Below are 26,307 nucleotides of genomic sequence, written 5' to 3'. Positions count from 1 at the left end.
ATGGATTCTCGCTTGCGCTGGGGACCCGAACCTGCTGGGGCTCCCGGTGGCGGTGGAAAGCTGGATGGTGCGGCCCCATGCACGGCTGGCACCGGTGGTGTCTCGAGCCAGGATCTTCGCTTGCGGTTGGAGCAGGGCCGGCGGGTGGCGCTTGCAAGTGCCGATGGGCGTGGTCTCTGCGCCGTGCTGAGCACGGACTGTAATCCAACAGGTATGCCAGCTCAGCACACAGGAGTTACATGGACCTGGTGTGGGGGACATGCTTGCTGGGGATTTAGGCCCAGCTAAACTACAATGAGGTAAGAAGCGAGCAAAGCCCTAGACTGTCAGGCAGCGCGGAAAGAAACACAATACATTTTTTCAAGACGGTAAATCACGCAAAAGTGACATGGGATGCACAGTCCAAGCCAAAGGGGATTTTAGGTGGACACCTGAAGAAGCATCATCGCATAAGGGGACCAGATTCACACATTACTGACAGAATCAAATTTAGACTACCTTTGTCTAAGAGAAACTTGGCTTCATTGTAATATTCCAACAAACATAAACGTCCCTGGCTAAGTCTGCTATAGAAAGAACAGATCATCTGGCAGGGGAGGTTACATTCCCATCTACTTAAAAGACACATTTAAAAAGAAGTGAATTACAACTAAACTCTGCTCTTAAATGTCTTGCTCTGAATATAGTTTTATCACCTCAGTCTAATTTTAATATTGCCTTTTTGGATAATCCTCCATCACACAATGTTTCTTTTTATAATGATATGCAAGAGCTAATGAAAATACTTGATTTCTATACTGACACTATTATATATGGGGATTATAATATTAAATGACTAGACAAGCAAAACGAACAGAAATTGAAAATAATCATTTCTACATACAGTTTCCAACAAATTGTCAGTACCCCTACAAGAATAACTGGAAATAGCAGAACATTAACTGATCTAATATTCACCAATAGAGAAGAATGGATAACAAAAATATATAATCTAATAACAGGATTCTCTGACCATAACATAACTTTGGCTGTGAGCTGCCAAAGATCCAAAAATGGGAATAACCAAAGATAAAATTAGACAGTTGGAAAATGATATTAAAGATATGAACTGGGACAAGTCTTTGCAAATGGATGCAAAGACCCAGTTGTTGTTGTTCACAAAGGAAGACTCGCCTACGTTGGTTAAATAGCAAAATCTTTTCACTCATGAAAAAAAAGAGATCTTGCTCTTAAAAATGCACTATCAAGTGGAATGTCCACAAAATGTATTTTATACAAAAGTCTTAGAAATAAAGTGATAATAGATTAAAGAAAGGCAAAGGCTTCATATTAAATCAAATCAAATCAGCTTTCATACTCTGAGCAGTTTGGGTTTCGACATAAACACTCTACAGAAACAGCAACTTGTTTTTTTGTTGAAAATGTGAAGCACTTAGTGGATAGGTAATGTTGTGGTGGCAATGTTTCTTGACCTAAAGAAGGCATTCGACACTGCCAACCACTACATCCTTTATCAAAGCTGACTAAATTTATATTCTCCAAGCAAGATTTTAGCTGGTTGGCTTCTTACCTAAAGTCGAGAGAGCAATGTGTAAAGATAGACTCAAAAAAGTCTGCTCTCAGACAAAATAAAATGGGCATCCCCAAAGTTCAACATTAGGCCCACTGATTTTTAGTTCTTTTTATTAACAATCTGCCTGAAAGTCCGGGGGCTGGTTGCCAGCTTCATGCTGATGATAAAGTTATCTAGCCTCAGCAAAGACAACAAATGAGGCACATTAGATATTATCATTACATGTGAACAGAGTATGTAAGTGACAAATTTTTATAAAAAATTTCATCCATCAAACTGATTTTTAAATGTCTTCAAAATTTAGACCCGGACATTTCATGCAAATTTGTCAGCAGGCAAAATGGTAGGAACACTACAGGCACAGCAAGGGGTAATTGTAAAATTGTGCATCGGAAGACCTCCTTGGGGCAGTCAGCCTTTTCTATAAAAGTCTCTAAATTATGGAACACACTACCAATAAAAAATTAACACAAGATACTAAGATTTTTAACAAAAGTGATGTGAGCATTCTTAACTCTTCTATAAGGTGAGTGTTATAACTGTATGTAACATTGATATTGGTGTATTTTTATTTTATTTTTTGTTTGTTTTTGTTGAGTTTTTTTTAATGTTTTTTTCACTGTCACTGTATATTGTACTTCTATATATGTACGTAAATGTACACCTTTTGTCTTATTTTTACCATAGCTGTTATTAAATGTGAAACATCAGTTACTACAGCTTGTTTCTAACAGGCAGAAGTTGCACCATGTGTATTCGCATGTTCCCTATCAGATAAATTATAAATTAATAAATTAATATTACCATATATTGAAAATAAATAGGTAAAAGAAATTTTTAATAATCCTGAGTGAGAATCCAAATGTCAGAGGTATTTCTCAGGAGCAAAGTTTGGATGCTATCATTATGAACCCTGCAAAGTCTTTGAATCAACAGGCGCAGTAGCAAAGCCCTTCTTCTGTCTTCTTACAAGTGTAAGGCAACTAGAGTCACAGGCTCAGTAAGAAATCCCACCTCCCCAGTGTCAAACACAACAAATGAAGGAGAACAGTGCAGCTCTGAACCATTCAGCCCAATTCCCTCTACCCTGCGCTTCACTAAGAGGCGGCTCAGAGTAGAAAGCACACATTAATTAGACCTCTATCTGTACATCTCTGCCTCACTCAATTGAGAGAGGAGGAGAGAGAGTGAAAAGAGATGAGAAGGGCCGAAGAGAAAAAGAGCTGTGTGTAAGTACATGTCTCTCATGTCTAATTCTGTGCATGTAAGCCTACACCAGTTACTTCTTTTTCTCTAGTTTTCTCTGATTTAACTATGCCTTATGAGAAAGACATATAGAAGCACAATCAAAGATATAAAATCAAATATAAATGGAAGGTAGCAAAAAAGGAGGGTGGAGCTTGTGTGTATGTGTGTGTGAGTGAAATTGTGAGAGGGAACAGCTATGTCTCAGCTAGACTTTGAAGTTTATTCTGAGAGGAGAGAGCTCTCTTACCAGAAGTCAAAGGTCAAAACGTACAACAAACAACTTGAGCAAGAATAGCTGAAAACTCAGGTATGTGACACCTATCACTTTTCCCAGCTCTCCAGACTGAAGCAAGCATACTGAACAGGAGCAGACTGTTACAAGAAGGTCAAAACTAGACAGGTTCTTTATACTGTCTGTATATTTTTGGCCTGTATCTATTTCAGTTGTTTTGGAACAGAAAAAGGAGACAATGATGGAAGAAAAATGACAAAAAGCTGAGAGGAAAAGACAACAACAGAGTGGGAGAAACAGAAAGAAATTGAAAAATACATTTACAGCTAGTGTTAATGTCAACACAAGTGAGAAGATAATCAGGCGCCATCGGAGTGTAAATGAGTTCCGATTATTGCATTCGTTGTGATGGTATGACTTTGTGGTGACATCCTATGCCAAGGTGCTGAAAGATGGGAGAAAGCCATTCGTGTGACTTCCATGTACACATCTCACAAATTAGGAATGCATGAGCTGGCAGCTTTGGCAGTAAAGTCATTAGCGAGCAAGCGCTGAAATTTGTTTAGCAATTTATTCATTCCTGAGGATTCTCATTAATCGTATGTTGCCACCATGACACGTGTGATCTATCACATCCACTCTGAACACAGAGCATTAAGGTCACGTCCACATAAAATACATGATAACAAAAATTATTGAAGAAATGCTTCATTCACAATAAGGCCGTTCAAACCATTAATTTTTTAAATCACAATGAAAGTTTCAAAAGTTAATTGCGATTAAACACCCTTTTTTTAATCACCTGTTTTCAGTCCCATTATTTTGCATTACAAAGCTGTTCCTTACGTCTTCTTGCTTCAAATGATACCAGTATCATTACACTGGCTTTTATACTCAGCCTAGTACAGCGTCTAAAAGATAGGAATGTTGGCCAGCAATTGTGATTTAAAAAAAAACAAACCCAAACAACAATTTCCAAATCACATTGCTGTTAAAACACAGCCCTAATTTGAAAATGTATAATAAATATCTACTTGTTTCTAAATCAAACCGGGAAAGCTACTTATATCTTTGATGATCTGTGTACTACTTGTTTTTTTTTTGTGAAGTCCAAACACATTGGTCTATTAACCAAAATGAGTTATAAAGTGTGTGTAGTGATTAGGCACATGTAACACTTCCATAATTACCCCCCTGCTGTTGTGATGCATTTCCTAGCAACAAAGGTTGCACCAGGCAGCATCTCAGGCAGTCTGTCTCAGCACTGATCTGCAACACTTAGCCAGATTGAATCACAGTCATTTCATGGTATAAACCGAGTCATTCTTGAAATCATACATACAGATGTTACTGTAAATAGCTCTAGGACATTTGTGATGTACTCCACTGCTGGCAATGATCTGGCATTAGAATAGTAGTTTCAGAAAGGTAGCTGGAAAAAATATTGATTGTACTATTGTTTACAATGACATCAAGACAAAAAATGGAAGAAAGAAAGAATTACTTATATCGACAGCCCTGACTGTAGATTAGTTTACTGTAAAGACTGTGAACACAGGACACCCTTGCCTGGCTTTGTCCAAAATTAGAAAACTGGCCTCCCAGCACCTCTTTCAGGGGGCTCACTAATGAACAAAATCTGAAGTGTAAAAACAACATGTAACTTAGGTTCTACAGGGGGTTAATGAGCCTGGACTATTTCTTGGCTTGGAAAAGTACATTTTTGAAGTCTCCGCTGGTTGCCTGGCAACCTCACTGTGACAACAAGGCTACAGAAGGTTACTCCACCCAAGCCAAGGAACTGCCCGGCACATTTCTTGGCTTGGAAGGGGTAATACATGAATGACTGTGTTATGAATGAACTCTCTTATCTCTAATGTCTGGTGTATCGGAAGGTATTGATGTTTGATGTGTTCATTCTAAACAAAAATTCTGTTCAAACTAAGAACTTGTTATTGAAAATATCCATCAAAGTCAAAATGCAAAACACGATACAAGCAATGTCAAGGGCATCCCAAACCAACCAGCGGCAATATAACCCTAACAGTAAGCCATGCAAAGAAGATGATGCTGAAGCCTTAGAAGCCTGAATAAAGTTATAACCAGAAGGCTTCCTGAAACAGTGACCTCTAAGCACATTCTGACACCTCTGTTCCTTACTTTAGTGGAAAAGTAACTTTACATTTATGCATAAACATGTAAATAGTCCTGTTAGCATTTTAGGTCAGTTTCTACTGACCTAAAATGCAGTGTATGTGTGGCCAAAAATGCATTAAAAAACCTATGATTTCAAATTTACCAGTATACCTGTAAACTAGGCCTTAGAGTCAGGCTAGCCATTTCCTTTTGCCTCTGGTGTTTATGCTAATTAGGATAGCTAGCTGTAGCTGTGTATTTTATGTACAGACATGAGAGTGACATTGAACTTCTCATTTCACTGCAGAGACAGAATACATGTTTCCCAAATATAGATTTGCTTTTCATACAAGAGCAACTACTGCAAAAAACACTTACTGAACCTGTTTGTTTCATCAATGTTTATTTATACCTTTCTGAGTCATATTTCAAATATATTTTTCCTCTAAAATACTTAAGTACATGACAGAGATATACAACACCCAGCACTGTTTGAGACCCCTCTCCCTTGTCTTTCCACGAAAGGTGCATTTCACATCTTTTGTTCCAAAATGGATCAATACATAGACTGGTGTATGCTGTAAAAGCTGACAGTCAGCATGTGCACTATCATTGTGGCCAATGCACTGTTTCCCAAAACTTACTTAATGCCAAGACAAAGCTTGTCACAGTGAGATACATTAGTCAGGTGAGCCCTAAAAAGAGTCATTTTAAAGGTTTTAAGGCTTTTCACTTTGAAGCTGCTAGGTGAACAATGGTTCCACAGAAGACAGAGACACCTTTGTGTAAAGATGTGCCAGATGTTGAGCATAAAGTATAATTTTTCAGAATTATTTTATTTTTATTAATCAATTCATTTTGACCTTGTTTTTGGGAAACCAGGGCAAGGGCCACAGCGTATTGTGGAAAAGGTCCAGTCTGTAAACCAAGGCTGTAATACCCTCATTAGGTTTTAAGTAACATCACAGGGAAGCTATACCCAAGAGTGTTACCAGCATTTAGACACTGATTATTTCACAATGTCTGTTTACCCAAAAAACAAACAAAATACGAAACAAAACAGAACAGAACTTTTGAACATGTACCTTATTTATTACTGTTGCCAGGAGGAGTACTTGATCTATTGCCACACAGTTGCTCAGCGTATTGGCAGGTTTTGCAGTTAAGGAGGGGACAGAGGCTGAAGACTTCCAGACAGACTCTTTCAGGTCAATTCCAATCAATTCAACAGTATTCAGTCCTGTAGGTGGACAATTAACAGTCGCTTTGTCATTCCAGTTGTTGTTATCTATCTGTATATGTACTGTATGTGTGTGTACATGTGCAGCTCTACAGGGGCTCAGTAAGCAAATGAACGGGCATGTTGCTAATAGGAAGTGGAAATGACCAAGTCGCTCACATTAAATCGACACAAACAAGATCCCACAATGATGTACTTTTTGGGGAGACTACACTGAGCACTGGTGCTTTACTGACTTAACCCAAATTAGAGAATGTCAACTGAAATAGACCTTTCAAATATTACATTTTGGAATAAGACTCTTTTTTATTTAGGTAGATTCACTGTGTCCTCTACCTGATAAGATAAAGTCAAACTGGTTGGGTCATTTTCAAGACTAATTCATGTGGTGAACATTTAACTAGTTGTCTTATCTTTGGTTTGTCTTTATCAAAACAATTTAAAACTGGATTTGAAATCAAATTAATCTGGGATTGCCTTCAGTGGGCCCAGCAGACACTAAGTGGTTTTTAACTGTTGGACAACAAAACATTGTTTTTGCTAAAGAAAAGTCACAGAAAGTGATTAAACTGAACCTCTGTTTGGTTCTATTTACAAATAACTTTTGATTGACCTTCATTCTTCTCTTTCACTAAAAAATATCAGTCATAGTCATTCCATTTCTGTTCTACAGTTGTGCTACACATCTCACTGTGCTTAGTCACAGCACTGCATGTCAAACCACGACATATTCTTATTATTGAAAAAAAGCTTTTCATTTTGTTGCTTTTTTAAATTTTTAAACAAATGAGGCAGATGAAGTTATTTTCTACTCGAACAATAAATGTCACTTTCAGCATGTGAATTTATTATGAAAGATATATGCAAACCTTGCTTTGCACATGTCCTAGACATGGCATTAGCAAAATGAAGAGTTGCTACAGGTGTGATTACACCTCTAAATGTCATGATATGGTAACAGATGAAGCATTATTAAAATAGTTTGTATGGGAACAAAACCAAACACAAATACAGTTGCTTGATTTACATTCTCTTGAAAACACTGTTTCCCAGTTGGACTGTCATCTACTGGGAATCAAGCACAGCTTATGATGACTCAGAGTTGTCTGTAGTGTGCAAATTTGGAGGAATTTTGTTGATGCTTTTTTTCTTTTTCTTTGCTCAATCAGTCAACACAACAGTAACAGAAATGCTCAGCAGTGGGTTGAATTATTTGCACTTGTGTATGTAACTCTTTGATATTCAGAAATTATACATTGTCTTCCTTTTAAATATTGTAATAAAAAGCCAAAACAACCAAAGTGTGTCAGTATTGGGAAATATAACAAAGGCTACAGACAATACTTGTTAAGATTCCAGAGTATTATGTCTGTTAATTTGCTGATGAAAATGCAATGACAACAACCGTTTCTGCTGTTTCTACTACCATTGAAATATGTGGCAGTATGAGGGATGATTCAACAGTTAGCAGGGTAAAATGCCATGCACACCAATGCTTTATGATATTTCTAAAACGTATTTCATACTATATCAGTAACATATTGACCCATACTGTGCTGCTTTAATGCTGAATAATGTTAAGCTGATATAAATGCATGTAGCCAACACCCTTAGCCACATAAGCTGCTAGAATTGGAGGTGTTGCAATGAATACCTAAAAACAACCTTTTTGCCCAGTTGTGTTTTGAGAAGATGACAGGGGCATTTTGAGGAGAATATTTTTTAAAAAAGGAAACATTTTCAGCATTAGAGTATATGACTGCAAAATGAATAAATTACATTTACAGGAAAGCATGTCACTCAAATTCCTTTTCTAAAATAGTTTGTGTCGTTCAGGTACAGTTTGCCATCATGTGAACTCAACGAACCAAAGCAAATTCATGATGACAGAGTTAAAGCTAAGATACAAGAGCAGTGAAGGTTTGCTTACAGTAGGTTTCAAACGGTTTCCATGATCTTATGATACACGACTATCAGAGGAGCTTCACAAATTTCTCCCACATGACGTATGCAGCTTTGTGTTAGCTAAAAGCTGGCAATGATACAGTGTGATTTTCCATACATACATCAGTGCCAATTTAAAATGGGAAATGTCACTTACACCAGACTGGGGCAAGTCAATTAGGCACATTATGTCTGTATGTTATGTATTATTTCTGATTATAAAATCAATAATACAATATGTACCGACCACAAAAAAAAACAACTAACAAAACAAAAAAAAAGTGCAATTATCAAATGAGAGTGACATAGCATACAAAAGTACACAATGACTGATTAAGATGTAACGCGCATGATACGGAAGCAGATCAGCATACACAAGTAGATCAGTTACTGGAGCAGGACGGTCAAAGTGGAGCTGTCTTCATTTAAGTTGCCACACAATGCAAACATACTGACTGTCCCATGAAAGATTCACATAGCTACAGCTTTAATTATTGAATTTTTATGAATGGTGAATACAATGGTTATTATAAATCAAAACTGATGACAGAAGTACCCATGTGTTTTGACAAGATATTGCCCTCAAAGCAATCACAAACTATTGTATATAGATCTATAGATATGAGTATTGCTTAACTTTAACAATCATATCTATGTGATTATGAAAAACTGTTTACACTACAGACATTCAACGTTATTTAAACAATGACAGAGAATCTGATATGCAATCCACGCTGCACACCCGCCAGATACTGACAATCTTCTTCATCTTTCACTCGTGTGAAAGAAGTGTATGGGGAATTCATACATAACATTCAATAACCTGTAGAGAAAGAACTAAACTTACTCCAGGCTCTTTTCTGCCCTCACATACCACATTGTGTTTTGCTCTTCATTAGAGACATGTCCAGCTTTTCCGTCGTTGTTGATCAATACGGATCATCTCAGTCATGGTGTCCAGTGATGGGAAGTTCATGGTAAGGGAGCAGAAATACGAAAACTGCATCTAGCATCCATGGTTTTCCTTTTGGGTCATTCAGAGATGAGACATGTATTTGAGGCAGAGGGTGAGCTGACTGCCTGGCTGCGATGTCAGCAAGGAAAACGATGTATTTGTATGTGTCTGTGTGTGTTCACTATGTGTGAAGAAAAGTTGAGGTTTCTATCCAGGTAACTTGGGTCATCCTCACATTTCCCTCCCCGTGCTCAATTCTGGACCACAAATCATCTTCTCTTCTTCTCATAAATATTAATATAATACTTAATTACCCATTGCCCTTGACCCCTTATAACGCCTTTAACAAAACAAAACAAAAAAAAAGCAAAATATCAAAAAGGTATAGGTCTGACAAATTGCAACATCACATAATAGGTAGAATAAAACCCAAAGGATCAGCAGAGGTTGTATAAATGTTGTGCTTCTTTAATTTCACTTTGTAAAGTCCTCCACTGTCCTAGTTGTGTTTTAGTTTAAACTTTGTTATATTTAATATATAGAGAGATAAATGTACACGTATAATCCGCACTGAGGTTCGTCTCTTGTGGCAAGCAGAGGGCAAGCAGAGAGGCTACCAGGAGCAAACTTCTTTTTCCCTCTGTTTCTGGTTCGTTATCTCCTCAGAATTTATCCGGTTATCATTCATTCATTTATCAGTGTTCTTCTCTTGGTCCATCTCTTTGTCATTCAGTAGCTCCCATGGTCCTGAAGGTTGGGACAGAGGGGAGATGGTCCTTGGGAGAAAGAAGGATTTTACCCACTTTCTCTCTCTCACTCTTTCACTTTCTTCCTGGAATTCCTGTTCCCTCGTTTTATTCCCTCAGGTCCTTTGTCATCTTTGGTAGAGTGTCCGACACTTTGGTGTGTCTGGGGAATAGGGTGGAGGGGCCGTTGAGGATTGCGGTCCAAGGGAGTGGAGATACATGAGAGGGTGCATGTATGGATGAAGGAAGTTGATGAAGGAGAGGAAACGGTGACAAAGTGACAAAGATCATTAAGTATGTTCACGTTAAATACAGTATGCGCGTCACTTGGTTATACTGAGTATCTAGGGGGGAAATGTTCAAAGAAAACAGAGAAGGAGAAACTAGACAAAGACTTTGTGTTACCATTAATCTAAGCAAGAAGGACGAGATGGATGCATGAAGGATAGAAAGACAATGAGGGGAGAGGGACAGACAGTTAGGGATTCAGAGAAGTAGAGGAGAGGACAGGGAGAAGGGTAGAGAGAGAAGAAGAAGAGCGCGAGTCAGGGCAGTGTCTGTCAATACAGACAGGTGGTGCTGCAGGAAGTGCTCATCATCTGTAGAGTAGCGACAGGAAGCAGGAGAGGCCAAAGGTAAGCCAGCTGGCCAATGGGAGTGAGTGTGATCCACCGATCAGAACTATGGAAACAGACAAAAAAAAAAGCGTCTTATTGCTTCCTACATAAAATACTGATGGATGCCTTGTTGCCAGGTTCTGCTGTTTATTCAGGACTCCAACTGGTTAAATGGTGACGTTCCCACAGACACGTGGATTACTCACTCTCCATCTGTCTTTTATTTTTGTAAAATACTTAAAATTAAAGGCGTGCCAAAAAATCATAAAAGCTTACACTAGCCATCAATTGCCCTAGAATTCATTAAACATTTTTTAAATATCAATAAACAATAACATAAAAACAGTATAAAAATTAATCAAATTTCTGATCATCTGTAGCACACAGAAATGTAAAATATGAACATTTGAAAGTTGACAGTACATTAAGATTTTTTAAACATCAATAAACAACAACAAGACAATTATGAAGAATAACTAACTGTATTATTGTTGTAAATCTGTACTGTGGGATTGAAGGATGAGCTGCTTAAAATCACCAGGCCTATGAAAAATCCACCTGGCGACTTGGTCACGTTTCTGCTGGTGGCATATACAATTCCTGCAGTGCATTTTTTGAATTTGCTTTGGAGTCTTGTGTCCCGGCAAGTCTGAACAAGGTCCACCCATCCAGTGCAATAGCTTGATCCGGGATGTTAGGGGTTAACCATGTCTCTGTCATAATATGCGCAGAGCAGTCTCTGATTTCCCATTGCTAAGTGAGCCTCAACCGCATGTCATCTACTTTATTCTCCTGTGACTGGACATTAGCCAGAAGAAGGCTTGGTAGAGGAACACCTCTTGGTCCAAGTCGGGTCAGCCTCGCCCTGATGCTGGCTCTTCTCTCTCTCTTCGTCTGGCGCTTTCGGTTTGGTTTCTCCCCTCTGATCTGACTGGCTGCTTGGCATATGCTATTGGTGGGGATCCTCTTGTGGTCTGCTGCATTCAGACCAAGCCCCACACAACTTTTTCCGATGCTGATAATGACTTCTCTATTGTAGAAAAGTCATTCTTCAGCAGAGGGGGGCATGGAGTCCAAAAAACAGAAAAATATGGCAAAAAAGAAGGAAGGATCTGAGGAGCTACTGGCTGCTGCATCTAGATACGCCGTAGTCATTTACATAAGTAGGTGAGGATTCTCTGACGCTTGCAACAGTGGCGAGACATCCATCAACAGATGAAGAAAGAGAGACCAGAGATGCAACATGGGGATGTAACTTTTGGAATGAACACTTTTGTTCCTGGACCCAAGGAGGTACAGGGCTCCGCAGAGTCGAGGGCGCCCTACCTTGAGTGTCTGCTATTGCACCTTAAAAAGTTTGCCATACTAATTTATGACACTAATAAAGAACTGCCCTCAAAATACACCCGCTAAGTAAATCCATGATATACCTACATTTGCAGGGGTTAAAATGCCCTTTTGAAAATGACTGTATCCTCTTAGTTTATTTCAGCCGTCTTTCTGACTGTGAGCAGCCGCAACAGGTGTTTCTTTCAGAGGGAGATTTAGTGATTTCAAATGAGGTTTTTCCAGATGAGGTCAAACTATTAAAACCCACACAGTAAAAGTCCTACTATCAAATGTTTAATTAAAGTGAAAAGTGAAAGAGAGGAATTTTTAGCACAATGCACTTAAATTCACTTACTGCAAGTTGATGGTGGAGCTTTCGATTCTAATGTGATGCTGAATACTTTAATGAATAATAACGTACTATATTTTAATTGTTATATTTTGTGATTAAAATTGAAATCTGCAGCATAACTTGTGACATGTCTTTGTCAAGTATTTGTTGTAGCATGTTTTCCTCTTAAGTGTAAGTAGTATAAGTATTATTGAGTTGCATATATTTTTAAGTGCATTGGAGGTCTTATGTACATTATTGACCACAATGAGTTAAAATAGCAATATAATTCAATATTTCTTTTCATATCTAAACATATATATATATATATATGTGTGTGTGTGTGTGTGTGTGTGTGTGTGTGTGTCATCAAAGTACAAACTCTTCCTCCTGAACACACTGTATACTGTATTTATCAGAAGGTGTAAATGTGATGTATAATATTTTTGTCCCTTTTAAACTGCATTTTATAAATAACAATCTCACCTTGACATAACATTAACCATAGGCTAAGTAGATAACCGTACATGTATATATTTATCTCTTTGGCCTAAGGCTGTTTTTAAGCCTGAGGCTGACTGCAGAGGTATGTGAAATGAAAAAGCCCTGGTGTGGCAGAGAGTTTAGAGTTTTCTGTTGTGTAACAAGAAGCATTATTTGAACAATACCAAACCAGGTTACCAATGTTGAAAGCAGGATAAGGGTTGTAAAAAAAACAGGTCTGTGTTTTATGATCTCACGTGGAGAAAAGCGAGAGACTGTCAGGGAAGAAATAAAGAGTTGAGCGGAAAACGATGGACGGGGAAAGAGACAGAACCAAGAATGAGGGGGCGGATGAGTAAACAAGTAAGAGAAACAGAGATTCACCATTGAGATGCTTCACTTTGTCATGACAGCTTTGAGATATTAATGAGAAAAAGAAGTTGCAATCGATGTCATCATCACCAATATGTGATGGATTGTTTTTCTTCGATTTTTTCCCCTGCACATTGTTACTGTTTATGCGCAGTTTGAAGATGCAGTACACACGTCTTCTGAGGTGTGATTTGATTGTTCAGACCATTCACTGATAAGACTTCCTATTTATTTTGTTTTCTGTTAAAATCTTAAAATCCCACACAGAAGGAGCATACAAAAACACACTCATTCTCTTCTTTTACGTGCATACAGTGAACTCTCTCTTTTACTGTATGCACATTGTTACAAAAATGCAGAAACAAATCACACATGCATGCTGCTCAAAGACAGAGTTTCATTAATAAAAAGTAGGTATTGTATTAAAAAGATCAATATGATTTCATATCAAGGGTCCGTCCTCCAGGCAGAAAATCAATATTTATAATATAGCTTTGATCTGTACACCACACACACACACACACACACACACACACACACACACACACACACACACACACACACACACACAAAGATTACGGTATCCTATCTTGTCCTATCCTCGCTCTCTCTCTCTCTCTCTCTCTCTCTCTCTCTGTCTGTCTATCTATTTATCTATCTATCCATGCATTAAGTATTGTAAGGGAGCAGTGAATGATACAGATGTATACATCATACATCTATTGGCTCTGTAGTGGAATTAAAACGAAGTTGAAAGAAAATGGATTACTGTAGGGGTATAAAATGTATTTGTGTTTCACTGTACATGTGTGTATGTGGTGGGTGGTTCCCTGTATAGACAGTGCACTGGCATTTTCATCCACTCACATTCATCTGAGTCTCAACACCTGCTTCTTTTTGCTGCAGCTAACAACAACATCAACAAAAAACAAGCTGTCTGTTTAGCTAATGGTCTCCAAATGATCAGAGGTAGTCATAAATTCAAAATTACAACTAAAGCCTGGTATACAGTGTGATTTTGAGCTGTCCCAGATAAAAGATGCATAATGTGACAGGAAGAATATCGTCTGTTGTGGCTCTAAAATGGTGGTCCTACGTTGCACAGTGAGAGAGGTTCAAAAGTGGCAGTTGTCATGGTCTTGCAATCAATGACAGCCTGGGATAAAATTCTGAATGTCAGAATTTTGGGATAACCATCTCACTGTGTGACTGCTGTTAAGACCTACTTCTACTGACCAGTGAATAGAAATTAAGCATGAGCTGGATCTGTACAGTGCAACACTGTTAAGTGCTAGTAGATGGTAATCAATACTTTGACCTCTTTTTGCAAAATTGGCTTGCCAAGTTGGCCTTTTTTTCCTCTGCCACAACCGCATCCACATCCTCCTCCTCCTCCTCTGTCTTTTTTTGTCACACATAAATGCCACTATAGCGAGGACTCGATTCATGTCAGAGGACATATTCCTTTATTTTTGGTGGACTGTAGGAAAACCGTGCCCCGTGCATTAACCTGAAATAAATGTGTGTGCATGTGAGTGTGAGAATGCATATGCTATTGTTGTCATTTGTGAGCATCCCTGTGCATGTGTATGTGCCTACATATACAGTAAGTATGAAAAACCACTTGTATCAGTTAGTGTGTATGCATTGTGTGCATGAATGTGGGTGGCACATGTGATGTGTTGGCTGTGTGACACTGCCAGGCTCACCTACTCTCCCTCCAGATCATATGACATGCAGCGAGCAGCAGCAAAGTGTCATATTGTGCACTCTGGCTCAGAAACATACTGATTCTCTCTCTCACACACACAACAAGCCATATGACAACTTACTGATCAAAGCTCCTATTGATGTTATTTGCTGCTTTGTACTTGTGTATTCAAAAGCACTACCTCACCATGCATGTCTGTTTTAAGCTATTTGTCATTTAATTATCCTATCTATCTATCTATCTATCTATCTATCTATCTATCTATCTATCTATCTATCTATCTATCTACCATCTATACATCCATCTAAAATACCTGTACCTATATGAAGAGCACCTTACCCAAGAAATTTGTTTCACACTCAAAAATGGAGCTAGTGTAAAAATTACCTTATGAGACTCCTCCACAAGACTTCCTATTCCATATTAGATTCTGCATTGAGTGTAATTTGTGGTATGAGTGACTTTGTGAGGTAAAGTGAGGATTAGAGAAGGATTAAACTCAATTTGTGATGAAAGGTATGATGAAATCAATGGAGTATGAGTTAGAGGAAAACGCAAACTCCAGAATCTGCACTCAAGACAGACGCATTTGTGTTTCTTTCAACAGCAAAGGCTCTTCAGTCGCCTGCCTGATAATAACCCATCTGTCAGCACTGGATGTCTCTGCCTTCACAAAACCTGCAGGACACACATGCACACGCCAAAACGCGCACACACGCAGAGCTCAAGAGCTTTCCTCTTCCTGTTTACACCTTCATCCATTATTCACTCCATCCGCCAGTGTCTTTACATGCACATATGTGCGAGATCGCACACATACGCAGGCGTCTCACAACTGGGGGTTGAAGAAGAAAAAGAAGGTAAAAGCAGGATGTTAATAATTCACTTTCTCATTTTTTGTGTTGTTTCCATGGCTCTAATGTTATTGTGTAGTATGTCCTAATAATAAAACCATGTTGCTACATTAAACCTTTTGTACTAAACTCTGTATACAACATCTATTACATGTCTGTCCTTTCTGGAAGTGGGTACCCCTCTGCTCTCTGTACCTAAGGTTTTTCCCTTTTTACTCAATTAAAAGGTGTTTTGACTTTTGTTTTAAATCAGAATTGAGGGTGCCGTTTTCTGCACAGATGGCAAATCCATGAGTCGTGTTGGACTATATGAACAAAATTAACATTACTTAATTAAAACTAGTAACTCTATTTGCACATAAAAATGTGGCTTAATTTTCATTAAAAGGGAGTCCACTACCCAGTGGCTAATGCCAAAATAACATGCAGTCAAATAAGTTAGCTGAATAAATGGTTAAAAGATCAGTTGTGTATTCTTTTATAGTAATGATAATTGCATGGTAGAATACACGTTTGATTCTTGTTCAGTTTCACAGTTTCAAGTGTCCTCATTTCACCTAACAGCAATGGCACTGTGCAACAAGAAAACGGTGCCAACTAGCTGTTGCCGTGCATGTCTGTAGACAGAGAGAAACCAATGAAGGCTATTACGAGAATTTAATGATGTTTATGCGGTGTGTGTGTGTGTGTGTGTGTGTGTGTGTGTGTGTGTGTGTGCGTGTTTGTATGCACGTCTTGGCTGGCAGAGGGCAGCTCTACTGTAGTTAAACTGCTGGCAGGTTTTAGTTTCATATTCTCTTTCTTCTTGCAGTTCTTGGACCTGTTTCTCTCACCATTTCTTTCTCCCTCTCTCTCCTCCTCATACACACAGACGGCACTAATACACACTCACACTTGAACACACTTTTGGTCACTGTCCGTCTTTGACCTTTTCTCTATCTGTGTCTCCTCTTCACACCCCTACCCTTTAGGCTATTCGAGTCTCTCTCCACATGCTTACATGGACATGCACTCACTCCCTGAAACTCACTTGTTTTTCTCTGCGGGTCACCCTGAAGGCAGAGTGGACCGTCACAAACAGTATTTAAAAGCAGCAAAATAGTATTCTGGTGTTCTATTTATAGGCAGAAACCTTGGCCTACCTTGTCGAGCATGTCAGCATGAGTTGGAGGAGAAATTATGGTATGGAGTAAAGTAACTCTCCTGGTGGACTGATGCGATTGAGTGGGGTGGCATAGCTAACCTATCGTTTGTTTTTTAATAAAAGCACCAAATTTGGTACAAATATAGCCTTTGTGTATCTAACTCCCTTGGATTTGTAATGCTGTAATGCATATTTGATTGGCTGAGTAGCGTCACAAGAGATGATTTAATGCATGCAATTGGTCTGTGAGTTTCCTGGTCCGCTAAACCAATGACACAGACACTGCACCTGTTAAAATAGACATCAAAATGGAATAATTCTCAATAATTTATCCATTTTATGAACCAGTTTCAGTGACAGAAACAATCTTTGGGAAAAATGTATTTGGCGTGTACTTTGAGTTTTTAGTTTGTCCCTTGTTCATTCACTAACATGGAGGGGTGGGCTATAGGACCTATACTGCAGTCAGATGCCAGGCTGTGGACGAGATTGAAAAGAGACACTTTGGTGGAGCTTTCATGTTATCGATCTTTATATACAGTCTATGAGTCCGACACAGAAGTAACCAATGAATTGCTGTGGATGGTGGTCAGCATTAAAACATATTTTAGCAACCTAAAAAAATCCTACCTTAAAAAAAAAAAATCTACAACAGATTTAGTGTATGCCATGTTAAGAGTATTTTCAAAACTTTACTTTCCGTCGGACAGCCATGTTTTAACGGGGAAGCTGTGAACGGCTTCAGTTCCGGATCTATGCTCTCTCTCTTCAAAGCCACTGGACTCAAAAACAATAATTTTAGCTCGCTGCACACAGGAGCAGCTGGTGTACCGCTGCCTCCATCAGTTAGTGTTTGTGTTATTGTGTGACTCTGATGAGTTTAAACTAACCACTTTAAAAGCCAAAAAAACCAAAAAAATAACTGATCAAGGCAGCTTTACACGAGCAATCACTCCTATTCTCAATAGAGTCTGGCTTTGAAGAGAGTGATATAATGGCTTCAGTTTCCCCAAATGTGCCTGCACACATATACAATACAGGAGGGGAAACACATAATCACAGATGCATTTTTGTGTTTCTCTGGGTGTTTATGTCTATCTTACCTGTCTTACCTGCGCTGGCTACAGTGTTCTCCTGCTTGCACTTCCCTATGGTGATGGACACGTCATCGATGGCAATATCCCCCTCGAAACTTGGGCCTCGGATTCCTTCAAACACAATCTGTTTAGGGAAGAGACAAAATGACAGATGGATGCTGGGTGAGTAAAGCATATGATACAATATCCTGTATACTGTTAAGTCCAAAACACAGCCATTGCACTGCTAGAATAAATTTGATTCAAATAAAAAACCTATGAGGAATTTTGTCTGAATAAAATTCTTGCTGAATGTACTAAAGAAATTGCTGTTTCCCAGTCTTAATATGGCTAAATAAAAAGGAATTTAATGATGAAACTTGTTTATTTTAGACTGAGCATAAAAGATCTCAAACTGGTCAAATGAATTAATTAAATGGCAATGCATTAAAAGTAAGACATTATGCTGAAACATTAATTAAAACAAACAGCAGAGTTAACAGAGTTAAGCAGGAGGTAGTACTCTTATTAAGTATTTAAAAGTTGTATTCTTATCCCATAATCGTTTATGGAGACACAACAACAAGCCCAAACAGGAGACTCATCTGAAAACTTTCCAGGCGACTTCCCCATCTTAGCCACCAGCCATCTGGTTTTGACTGACAGCCTAATTACTGTGGTGTACCAAGGCACCCAGCTAATCAAAAACCCAGCGAATTCTGTGTGGAATATGAGGAGGGAAAAAGCGAATAAACAAGGAAACTTTGTTGCTCTGAAATAACAACAAGGCGACTCTCTTGACTGTAGTTGTTATTGGCTTTAACTGCAGACTTTGGCGCTTTGTAATGTTTAATTTAATATATGATAGCCAAAGTGCTTGCTGTGTAATGATGTCTGAGGGATTTTCAATCCTGCAGTAATAATGGCTCATTTGATCTGTTAAGTGGTTTCTACAGAAATGCGCTGCATGCTGAAATCGGTGCGTGGGCTGGCACATATAACAATATTTTCTTTTTTTCTACATCTTCCAAACAGCTCCTGAGCAAGGCACTTAACTCATGAGTTATTCCAAACAGACAGAGGAGCAGGTGTGACTGTATGTATGAATGTGATGCTGCTGGAAAAACTGCCTGCATATATGCCTGTATACATACATAACAAGAGAGCAAGCAGGTGCATACATGGAGGGGTGCCAAATGTGCACGACTGGCCGCCCTTTAAGTCCTCCATCTGTTAAGACCAATGCACTCTGCAAGAGTATATACAGAGTGTTTACAGTAACCTGATGAACAAGCAGAACAGACCTGCCATCTATCTGTTTATTAATATATCAAGCTGCTATATGAAGAGGGGGCATCACTTAACCCAGTTCTGACACGCCACAGAGAAAAACCTGACCCAACTTCATGTTTTGAATCAAACACCACAGCAACCATCTTGCAATGCAAGGGCTTTCTATTACCTGTGTTTTAATCTGCAAGTGTTGCTGTTGGCGAACAGCGATGTCAGTTTGACATATCAAACAGAAATTCATGGGGCAGATACCGAAAACCTATTCATTGCCACAGACATGGAGCAGCTCGGCTGTGTGCATGTGAGGTAATTTCTCCAGTTCACCTTTGCAGCATAATCATGAAAAGCCAAATTACAGGTGAATAAAGACAGAAGGTGGAAATTGATCATTCTTTAAATGCTCTCAGTTGGATCGACCTCTGGCTCAGTTGTTGTAGCTCTTACTGGTGAATTGCCAGACATTGTTTGCCTGCCTGTGTGACCTCGACCAGCACAATGCAGGGTATGCCATGGCTGAAGACACAGCCTTGCTCCTCTCCTAAGCCAATACAAACTTGCATGTGTTTATACAAGTATCAATACAATTCAATAATTTTCCTGCTGTTTCTCTGTGTCTTGCACTGTCCTCCAAACAGAAAGCTCAATCAATTACATTCATAAAGGGGAGGGAAACACTAGAGCACTTCCACCTCTTTCCCTCATGCATTCCAATTAAGCCCCGAGCAAGAGATCTTCTTTGAATGGATAAATAAAAATAATTAGGAGAACCTTGAAGCTGATTGGGTGGTGTTGAGGGAGAAAGAAAAGAAGTGCAGTGGCACAGGCTGGATGGGTTTAGCTGGTCACCTCATTTGTGCAAAAGTCTTATTTGAATTACTTGGCAGAAGGGTAGCTGTGAGGGAAATTACGGGGTAGAGAAAAGAGACAAATTGGTCAAAAGGCCACGGTCATCTCATTTATAAACGCCACAGTGTTGATTCTTTACTGTGTGTCTGTGGTTAACATTTCGTTTTATGTATGTACTCTCCTCCTCGAGTCGTATTCTCTGTGTGCATTCGTGTCACTAAGAGAACCAGCCCAGCTCACTACGGGATCCCTATAGGCAACAACACCTACAGTGGCACTTAGCTGGAGCTACGCATGCCTGCCTCTGTGCACCCGCGAGCATGTCTGCATTAAAACAAGTCGAAGCACAGACACCAGATTGATGTATAATTAGACACGATGAAGGAAGCCCAGAGAATTACACCGGCCTTGACACACAAATCAGCGCAATAAAACAGCACAAATAACCGTCCTCCTACATAATCACACAATCACACTGAGCATAATAATTTAAAAAAGATAAAGATATCAAACAGAATGGCACAAAGCAATGTAATATCCTGCCATGCAATGCAGGATGGCAACATAATGATTCTGTGTGTTTATTTATTTTTTTCAGGAAAAGCTCAGGGAAACAGGCCTGTGCCCTTTCACTTTATGTTCACTGCTGACAGATCAAGCTGAAGTGTGAGTAGCCAATGCCAGCAGTGCCTCACACTTAAACATTACTGCTGGGCTCTGTGCTGAGGTGAAGTATATCTCAAACTTTCCCAACCATGAGAGTGGAAAGGTTGATTGATATACGGTCATGGAACATTTCAGGAGCAGTACTGACCTGATATTTTCCAGATATATTTTAGTTAAAAATATAAAGTACATAGGGTGCAATACATCATTATTTTTGAAGGCCTATGACCTGTGCCAAAAAATAAAGTATGAAGGGATATTTTTTTAAATGCACATGATAACTTGGACACCCAATTCTCTTTCTTGGGTCTTCAACAGTCTTGGGTCTCATAAAAAATAAAAATATAAATAAATAAATAAATATATACATACATAGGCTGCTATTAATAATAATAGTACTAACAATAATAATAACAACAAACTTTCTTCATGAAGCACTTTTCAAAACAAAATTACAAAGTGCTTTACAAGGTTGATCCCAGATTTAAAATATTGCAGGATTAAAGCAAATAAATCAGGCAATAGAACTGGTTAGCTAACAGTTATATACTCTAGTGTACGGACATTCTTGTGAGCCATAATGGATTGCTGGATCGGACTTGGACACACTGTCCATCTTGGAAACCAGCTGCTAAAGTGCAGACTGGGGAGGCTAACACAACTAGCCATACTACAACTGCCACAGGCAAGCACAATTTGAAAAGAGAAAATTATTCAGAAAAAAAGTGCTAAGGGTTATGAGATTGTAGGATGTAAAATTGGCATTGTGGGCCATAAAGCCTGGTGCTTTATCTAATGTACGTGATATTTAACTTTGACTTTTAAACTAAAGAAACAACACACTGTTTCGGAATGGTAGACTACAAAAAAATTCTAAGTAGAAATCTCAAAATTCCCATTTCTTGTCATAACAGTGCGCAGTGTGTGAGAGTGTGTATGACGACACCTGAATTGAGATAGACAGCTTGTGTGTGTGTGTGTGTGTGTGTGTGTGTGTGTGTGTGTGTGTGTGTGTGTGACTACAGGATCAAAGGGTGTTCAGTAAAGTGTCAGGTTGGTGTTGTGAATGTGTCGTTTTGTCGAGGCTTGTAACCTTTAATGTTCCCATTGATGTGCTGTCCATATACCAGAGGGGACACAGCCGAGAAAGAGAGAGAGACAGACTGTGTGTGTGTGTGTGTGTGTGTGTGTGTGTGTGAGAGAGAGAGAGAGAGAGAGAGAGATGTACAGAGACAGCTTTGAAATACTGGTGCAGAAGAGAGTCAGTGTAGTGTGAGGCACACAAATGTGGGTTGGCCTGGTTTCCAACAAGCCCCCCAGGTACCAAACACTGCGAGGAACACAGATGGCCTCTGGGTAATCCACAGAGGAGCGAGTAGGGACACAAATAATCTACTACAACATGTTACATCTTTCTTTTTTTTTTGTAACTCCATTGATTTTATGTGTACATGTAATTTGTGCTTTTTAAGTTGGTTTCAGTGAACAACCAGCTTCAAGGCCAAAATACTGATTATTTTAGGTTTTAGACATGAAACGTGATTGGCAAGACTGCAGAAGTGAGACAGATGGTAGTTCTATGGACAATAAAGACATTCAGCAACAGCAATCGTTGAAGATAAAATGATTGACAATTTTAAACATGTATGGGCAGCTCAAACAAAAGCATTTAGTTTTTCCTAAAGATGCAACAAACCCAAAATCAAAAGTAGAAAAACTCATACAGTGGCGGATCACATTTCATGAATTTACAACTTGAACGTACACAGGCTGTAATCACAGCCAACGGGCAGTAAACAGTTTAAATTCTAATGCTCCCTTATCGGTTGGCTCTACCACTGTTTACAATAAAAGCCTTGTATTAATGCAAGCCATCGGCTGGGCTACAGCGCTTTGAGAAAGGCAGGAAAGGAAGCTGTTCTCAAAAACATCATTACTTTTGTTGGATAGAGCACAAAGAGAGGGGAAATGCAGAGACGAGTGGCAACACCTCAAAGGCCTTCAGTGTATGCAGTCAGTGAGCTGTGCACAGGACTAGAAAGTTTGTGTTCTCCATGGACATGCTCTCTACATGAAGCAGAAATGAAACAAGCATCAATATGCAGTCACTCCTGCACTATGTGGAACAAAACAACATTTACTTCAAAAAGCAATCCTCTGCGAATTCTTCTGAGTTATAAAATCATATGTGTGTTGTTCAAAGGGAAATTTTGAGATAAAAGATAATGGACATGATGAGGTTATCACTGTTTCTTTTTCTTGGGAGTTTAGGTTAATGGTTTCTTTAAATGCAGAGATAAAGAATCAACATTAAACTGCAAAGCACTGTACTCAACGATTCTGCTTCAGGCCAGTTAATAGAGGTTTATTCTGCAAACTGTATGATAACAGTGGTGTAGAACCTCATTGGTTAAAAATGCAGTACCGTGGGTTGAAATCACATGAGGAGACAATTCTGAAAAGGTCTACATGTGTCACCTGACCTGGATTCACTGTCTTCCTCCTGACCCCTGATTTAACCCAGTATGGACTTTACTCGACTTTGGTAAAGAGGCCTTGGAATGAATGTAGCAGGACTGACATTTAATATTACCAGATTTCCAAACCTCTTTGAAAAGATCACAGAGAAACAATAACACAGAGACAGAACGGCGTGTAGAGTGGGTGAAACTGAAACTTAAAGGGGCACTCGACTACTTTTTCAGTACATGTTAAAGAAAATTAAGTAGTCAAAGGCAGTACTACTCAGCTGGTAAAAAACATTGTATGTCTTCTGTGGTTCTGGAGAAGCTTTTTCATGTCTAAGAAAATAACCCTGATGATGTCAAAAGCATCATTGCCACTGTTGCCATCTAAGCTTTTTGGAGTCAGAGTCATATCTGGATGATAGGTTGGAGCTGTGAAGGAGTGAGGGGTAGATCTGACTCATAGACTGCAGTGATGCCTGGCAGACAGCCTGATACTGCAGCCCTGCCCTTGAATATGAGTAAATTTGGGTCTCAATAAAATGTAAAAGGCTGATTTATAAAAAATAAATTAATAAATAAATCACCCTGAATACAATTGTTATGACAGTGAAATTCCGTTGTAGACACCAATTTTTTTTTGGAACCAGACTGTAAACATAAAATTGGAAATTTAAAATGGGGGTCAATTGGGATTTACTCAGTTTTGGAGCCAGCCTCAAGTGGCCATTCCATAAACTGCGTTTTTTGGCACTTTGGCATTGGCTTCAATTTTTAAGCCATGGAGGATGCTGCTTGGCATTTAAATGGCAGGGAGAGTCTAACAAAAGAAATCAAGTTGCATTGTAGGAGGCGTAGGTTCCAATGTTTGTGGAGCTTGACTGAGGGTCGATCAGGATATCTTTGCTGATAGATTCTGTTACACTGATTTTGTCCAGGCTTTTTTGTGTACAATTATCTCTTACTGTCCCCAACTGTGTGGAGTTGTAATACTAAATCAAAAGACTACTGGCTTAAGGTTTTTTGGTTGTAACATAATTCTAGGTGATTCTTCTGCAGACTCTGTTAACACTGACTATCAGAGATTGTGGAGACTGTGGAGCTTTGACTACTAGTAGCGCCGGCTTGTTTTGTTTGTATCCTGTGCACGCACAAGGCTGCACATGCCCAAAATGATGCAATTCACATTCTGCTATTGATTTTATGCTCTTCTGTTGATGGACAGTTCGTGAAGGTAACACATCAAACAAGGCAGCAATGCACTAACAACAAAGACAAAAAGGAGGACTAGCAATTAAATATCGATGTAAACAATGCAACATTTTAAATATTTTGAAAATCAGCTTTGGAAAGTCTAAATATAAACATTATCTTTGTTCATTTACGAGAAACTGCCATCTCGTATGAATGGGATCAATAAATGTATATTGAATGTTGACTGTAAATTCAGTAGACCAACATCAGACGTGACTTTTCCTGCTTCAAAGGGGTTATAGGTAATTTACATATACTGTAGCTGAAGCCCAACATTTTAAACAAAACACTTGTGACTAATCCATGTGCAACATGCTGTCTTTACAGTATTAGAACTTATGGAAATAAGCAATGAATATGGACAATGTTTGATGCCGTTTACCTACCAAAGGCTCCAAAACCTTGCATCATTTACTTGTAAAAGCACAGCAATGTCTAATACAATCATTTGCCTCCCAGCAGCGAAAACACAATCCCCGGTCATCTTTAACAGTCTTTTCCTCCATTAACATCACTAAGCAAGATTTTGAGATGCAGCGATCCACAGCAATTGGCAAAATAAACCTAATAGAACTGTTCTTCACAATTTCAAATTGTGGAAAAGAAGCTAAACAGCCAAACACAACAACAGCAATTGTGTCAGGTAATTCCCATTGTCAACAGCAGACAGCTCAATCATTATTATTGATTGTAAGGAAACCAGCACTCCCTGGAGACAGAGAGAGATAGTGAGGGAGAATGAGAGACGGATAGAGAATGAGGGAGGGCAGGGCAACTGGACAAAACATCCGCAACAGAGGGCAGTGGTGGGAGAGGCAGGGATGACATCTGAAAGAGAGTAGGGAGGATGGCAGAGGGAGAGAAATCAAGAGAGACAGACAGGTATATAGTCGAGAAATGGGGTTCACCCTTCATATTTCATTTCATCAGGCCCTTGGGGAGCTCAATACATAGCAGAAAGAAGTCAGAAAGAAGGAAAAGTGAGAGAAGGGGGAGAGAGAGTAACAAAGTATGTTTATCCGTTCACCTCCTCTGGCTGGTGCTGGGATCAAGGCTGCATGCTCTCTACATTATTTAACAACTCTATTTGTTACACAGCAGCTCTGTGTGTGTATGTGAGTGTTTGTAAGTGAGTGTGGGCAAGAAAGTGTTAAACAGATAGAGCAAACTGAAGAACTGAAATGCCTCGTAACAGTATTGTGAAGGGAAAATTACTAGAACCGGAATTTTAAATGATTAAAATAAATCTGAATTCTTTTTTTTCCCTTTTAGTGATTTCAGTTATTTTGGCTAGATTGTAGCATCCAAGGCCAGTCCTATACCCACAAAACTCTGTCCATGGGTGAGTGAGTGAGTGACTGACTGACCGAGTAATGAAGCTGAAGTACTGGTCAGTGTTACTGATGGTGTGATGTTGCTGTTTCCCATTGGCCGTTGTTTTTTTGAACATGGACTCCATCACAGGACATGGTGGACATGATGGACAGGCTGACAGACGCTAACAATCTGATATTACTCTAAAGTTATTCCTCATTCTCTGTAACCAGTGTAACATGGTAGCTTAATGGAAATAGAAAGCATGATAGCTCACTAGCCATCTGCGGTCCATGTGTCAGTTTTGGATGGTGGAGTGAGGATCACCTCATCAGTTTGGCTAAGGAACAGCCCTGCCTGTTAGACACAAGTCTTACATTTATTTAAACTTAATCAACTAATTTGTGTTACAATGTCAGAACAGGTGGCACTGCCCTTATAAAGAAAAGAAGAAATTAAAAATCTGATTGAAACTGAA

The 26,307-nt window shown here is 39.0% G+C and overlaps 1 protein-coding gene across 4 annotated transcripts in view; it reads right to left on the bottom strand.

Annotated features, from left to right (window-relative positions):
- Positions 1-7,255: 7,255 nt before the first annotated feature.
- Positions 7,256-26,307, bottom strand: part of mdga1 (MAM domain containing glycosylphosphatidylinositol anchor 1) — a 237,928-nt gene continuing 218,876 nt past the window's right edge. For 3 of the 4 annotated variants that reach the window (XM_088079421.1, XM_088079422.1, XM_042486927.2), the window contains exons 17-18: positions 18,019-18,136; positions 7,256-10,755 (exon numbers count right to left, since the gene is read on the bottom strand). In XM_088079421.1, coding sequence (XP_087935547.1) covers positions 10,670-10,755; positions 18,019-18,136 — 204 coding nt within the window. In that variant the 3' untranslated portion in view covers positions 7,256-10,669. The remainder of the gene's footprint in view (positions 10,756-18,018; positions 18,137-26,307) is intronic. The other variant, XM_088079423.1, reaches the window with a different exon arrangement.

The sequence above is a fragment of the Plectropomus leopardus genome, chromosome 1 (genome assembly GCF_026936395.1).
Source record: "Plectropomus leopardus strain MGB_pleo_1.0 chromosome 1, ASM2693639v1, whole genome shotgun sequence".
In the NCBI taxonomy this organism is placed as follows: domain Eukaryota; kingdom Metazoa; phylum Chordata; class Actinopteri; order Perciformes; family Serranidae; genus Plectropomus; species Plectropomus leopardus.
Note: the sequence above shows the minus strand (reverse complement) of the source record. Positions and strands in the feature narration are given on the sequence as shown.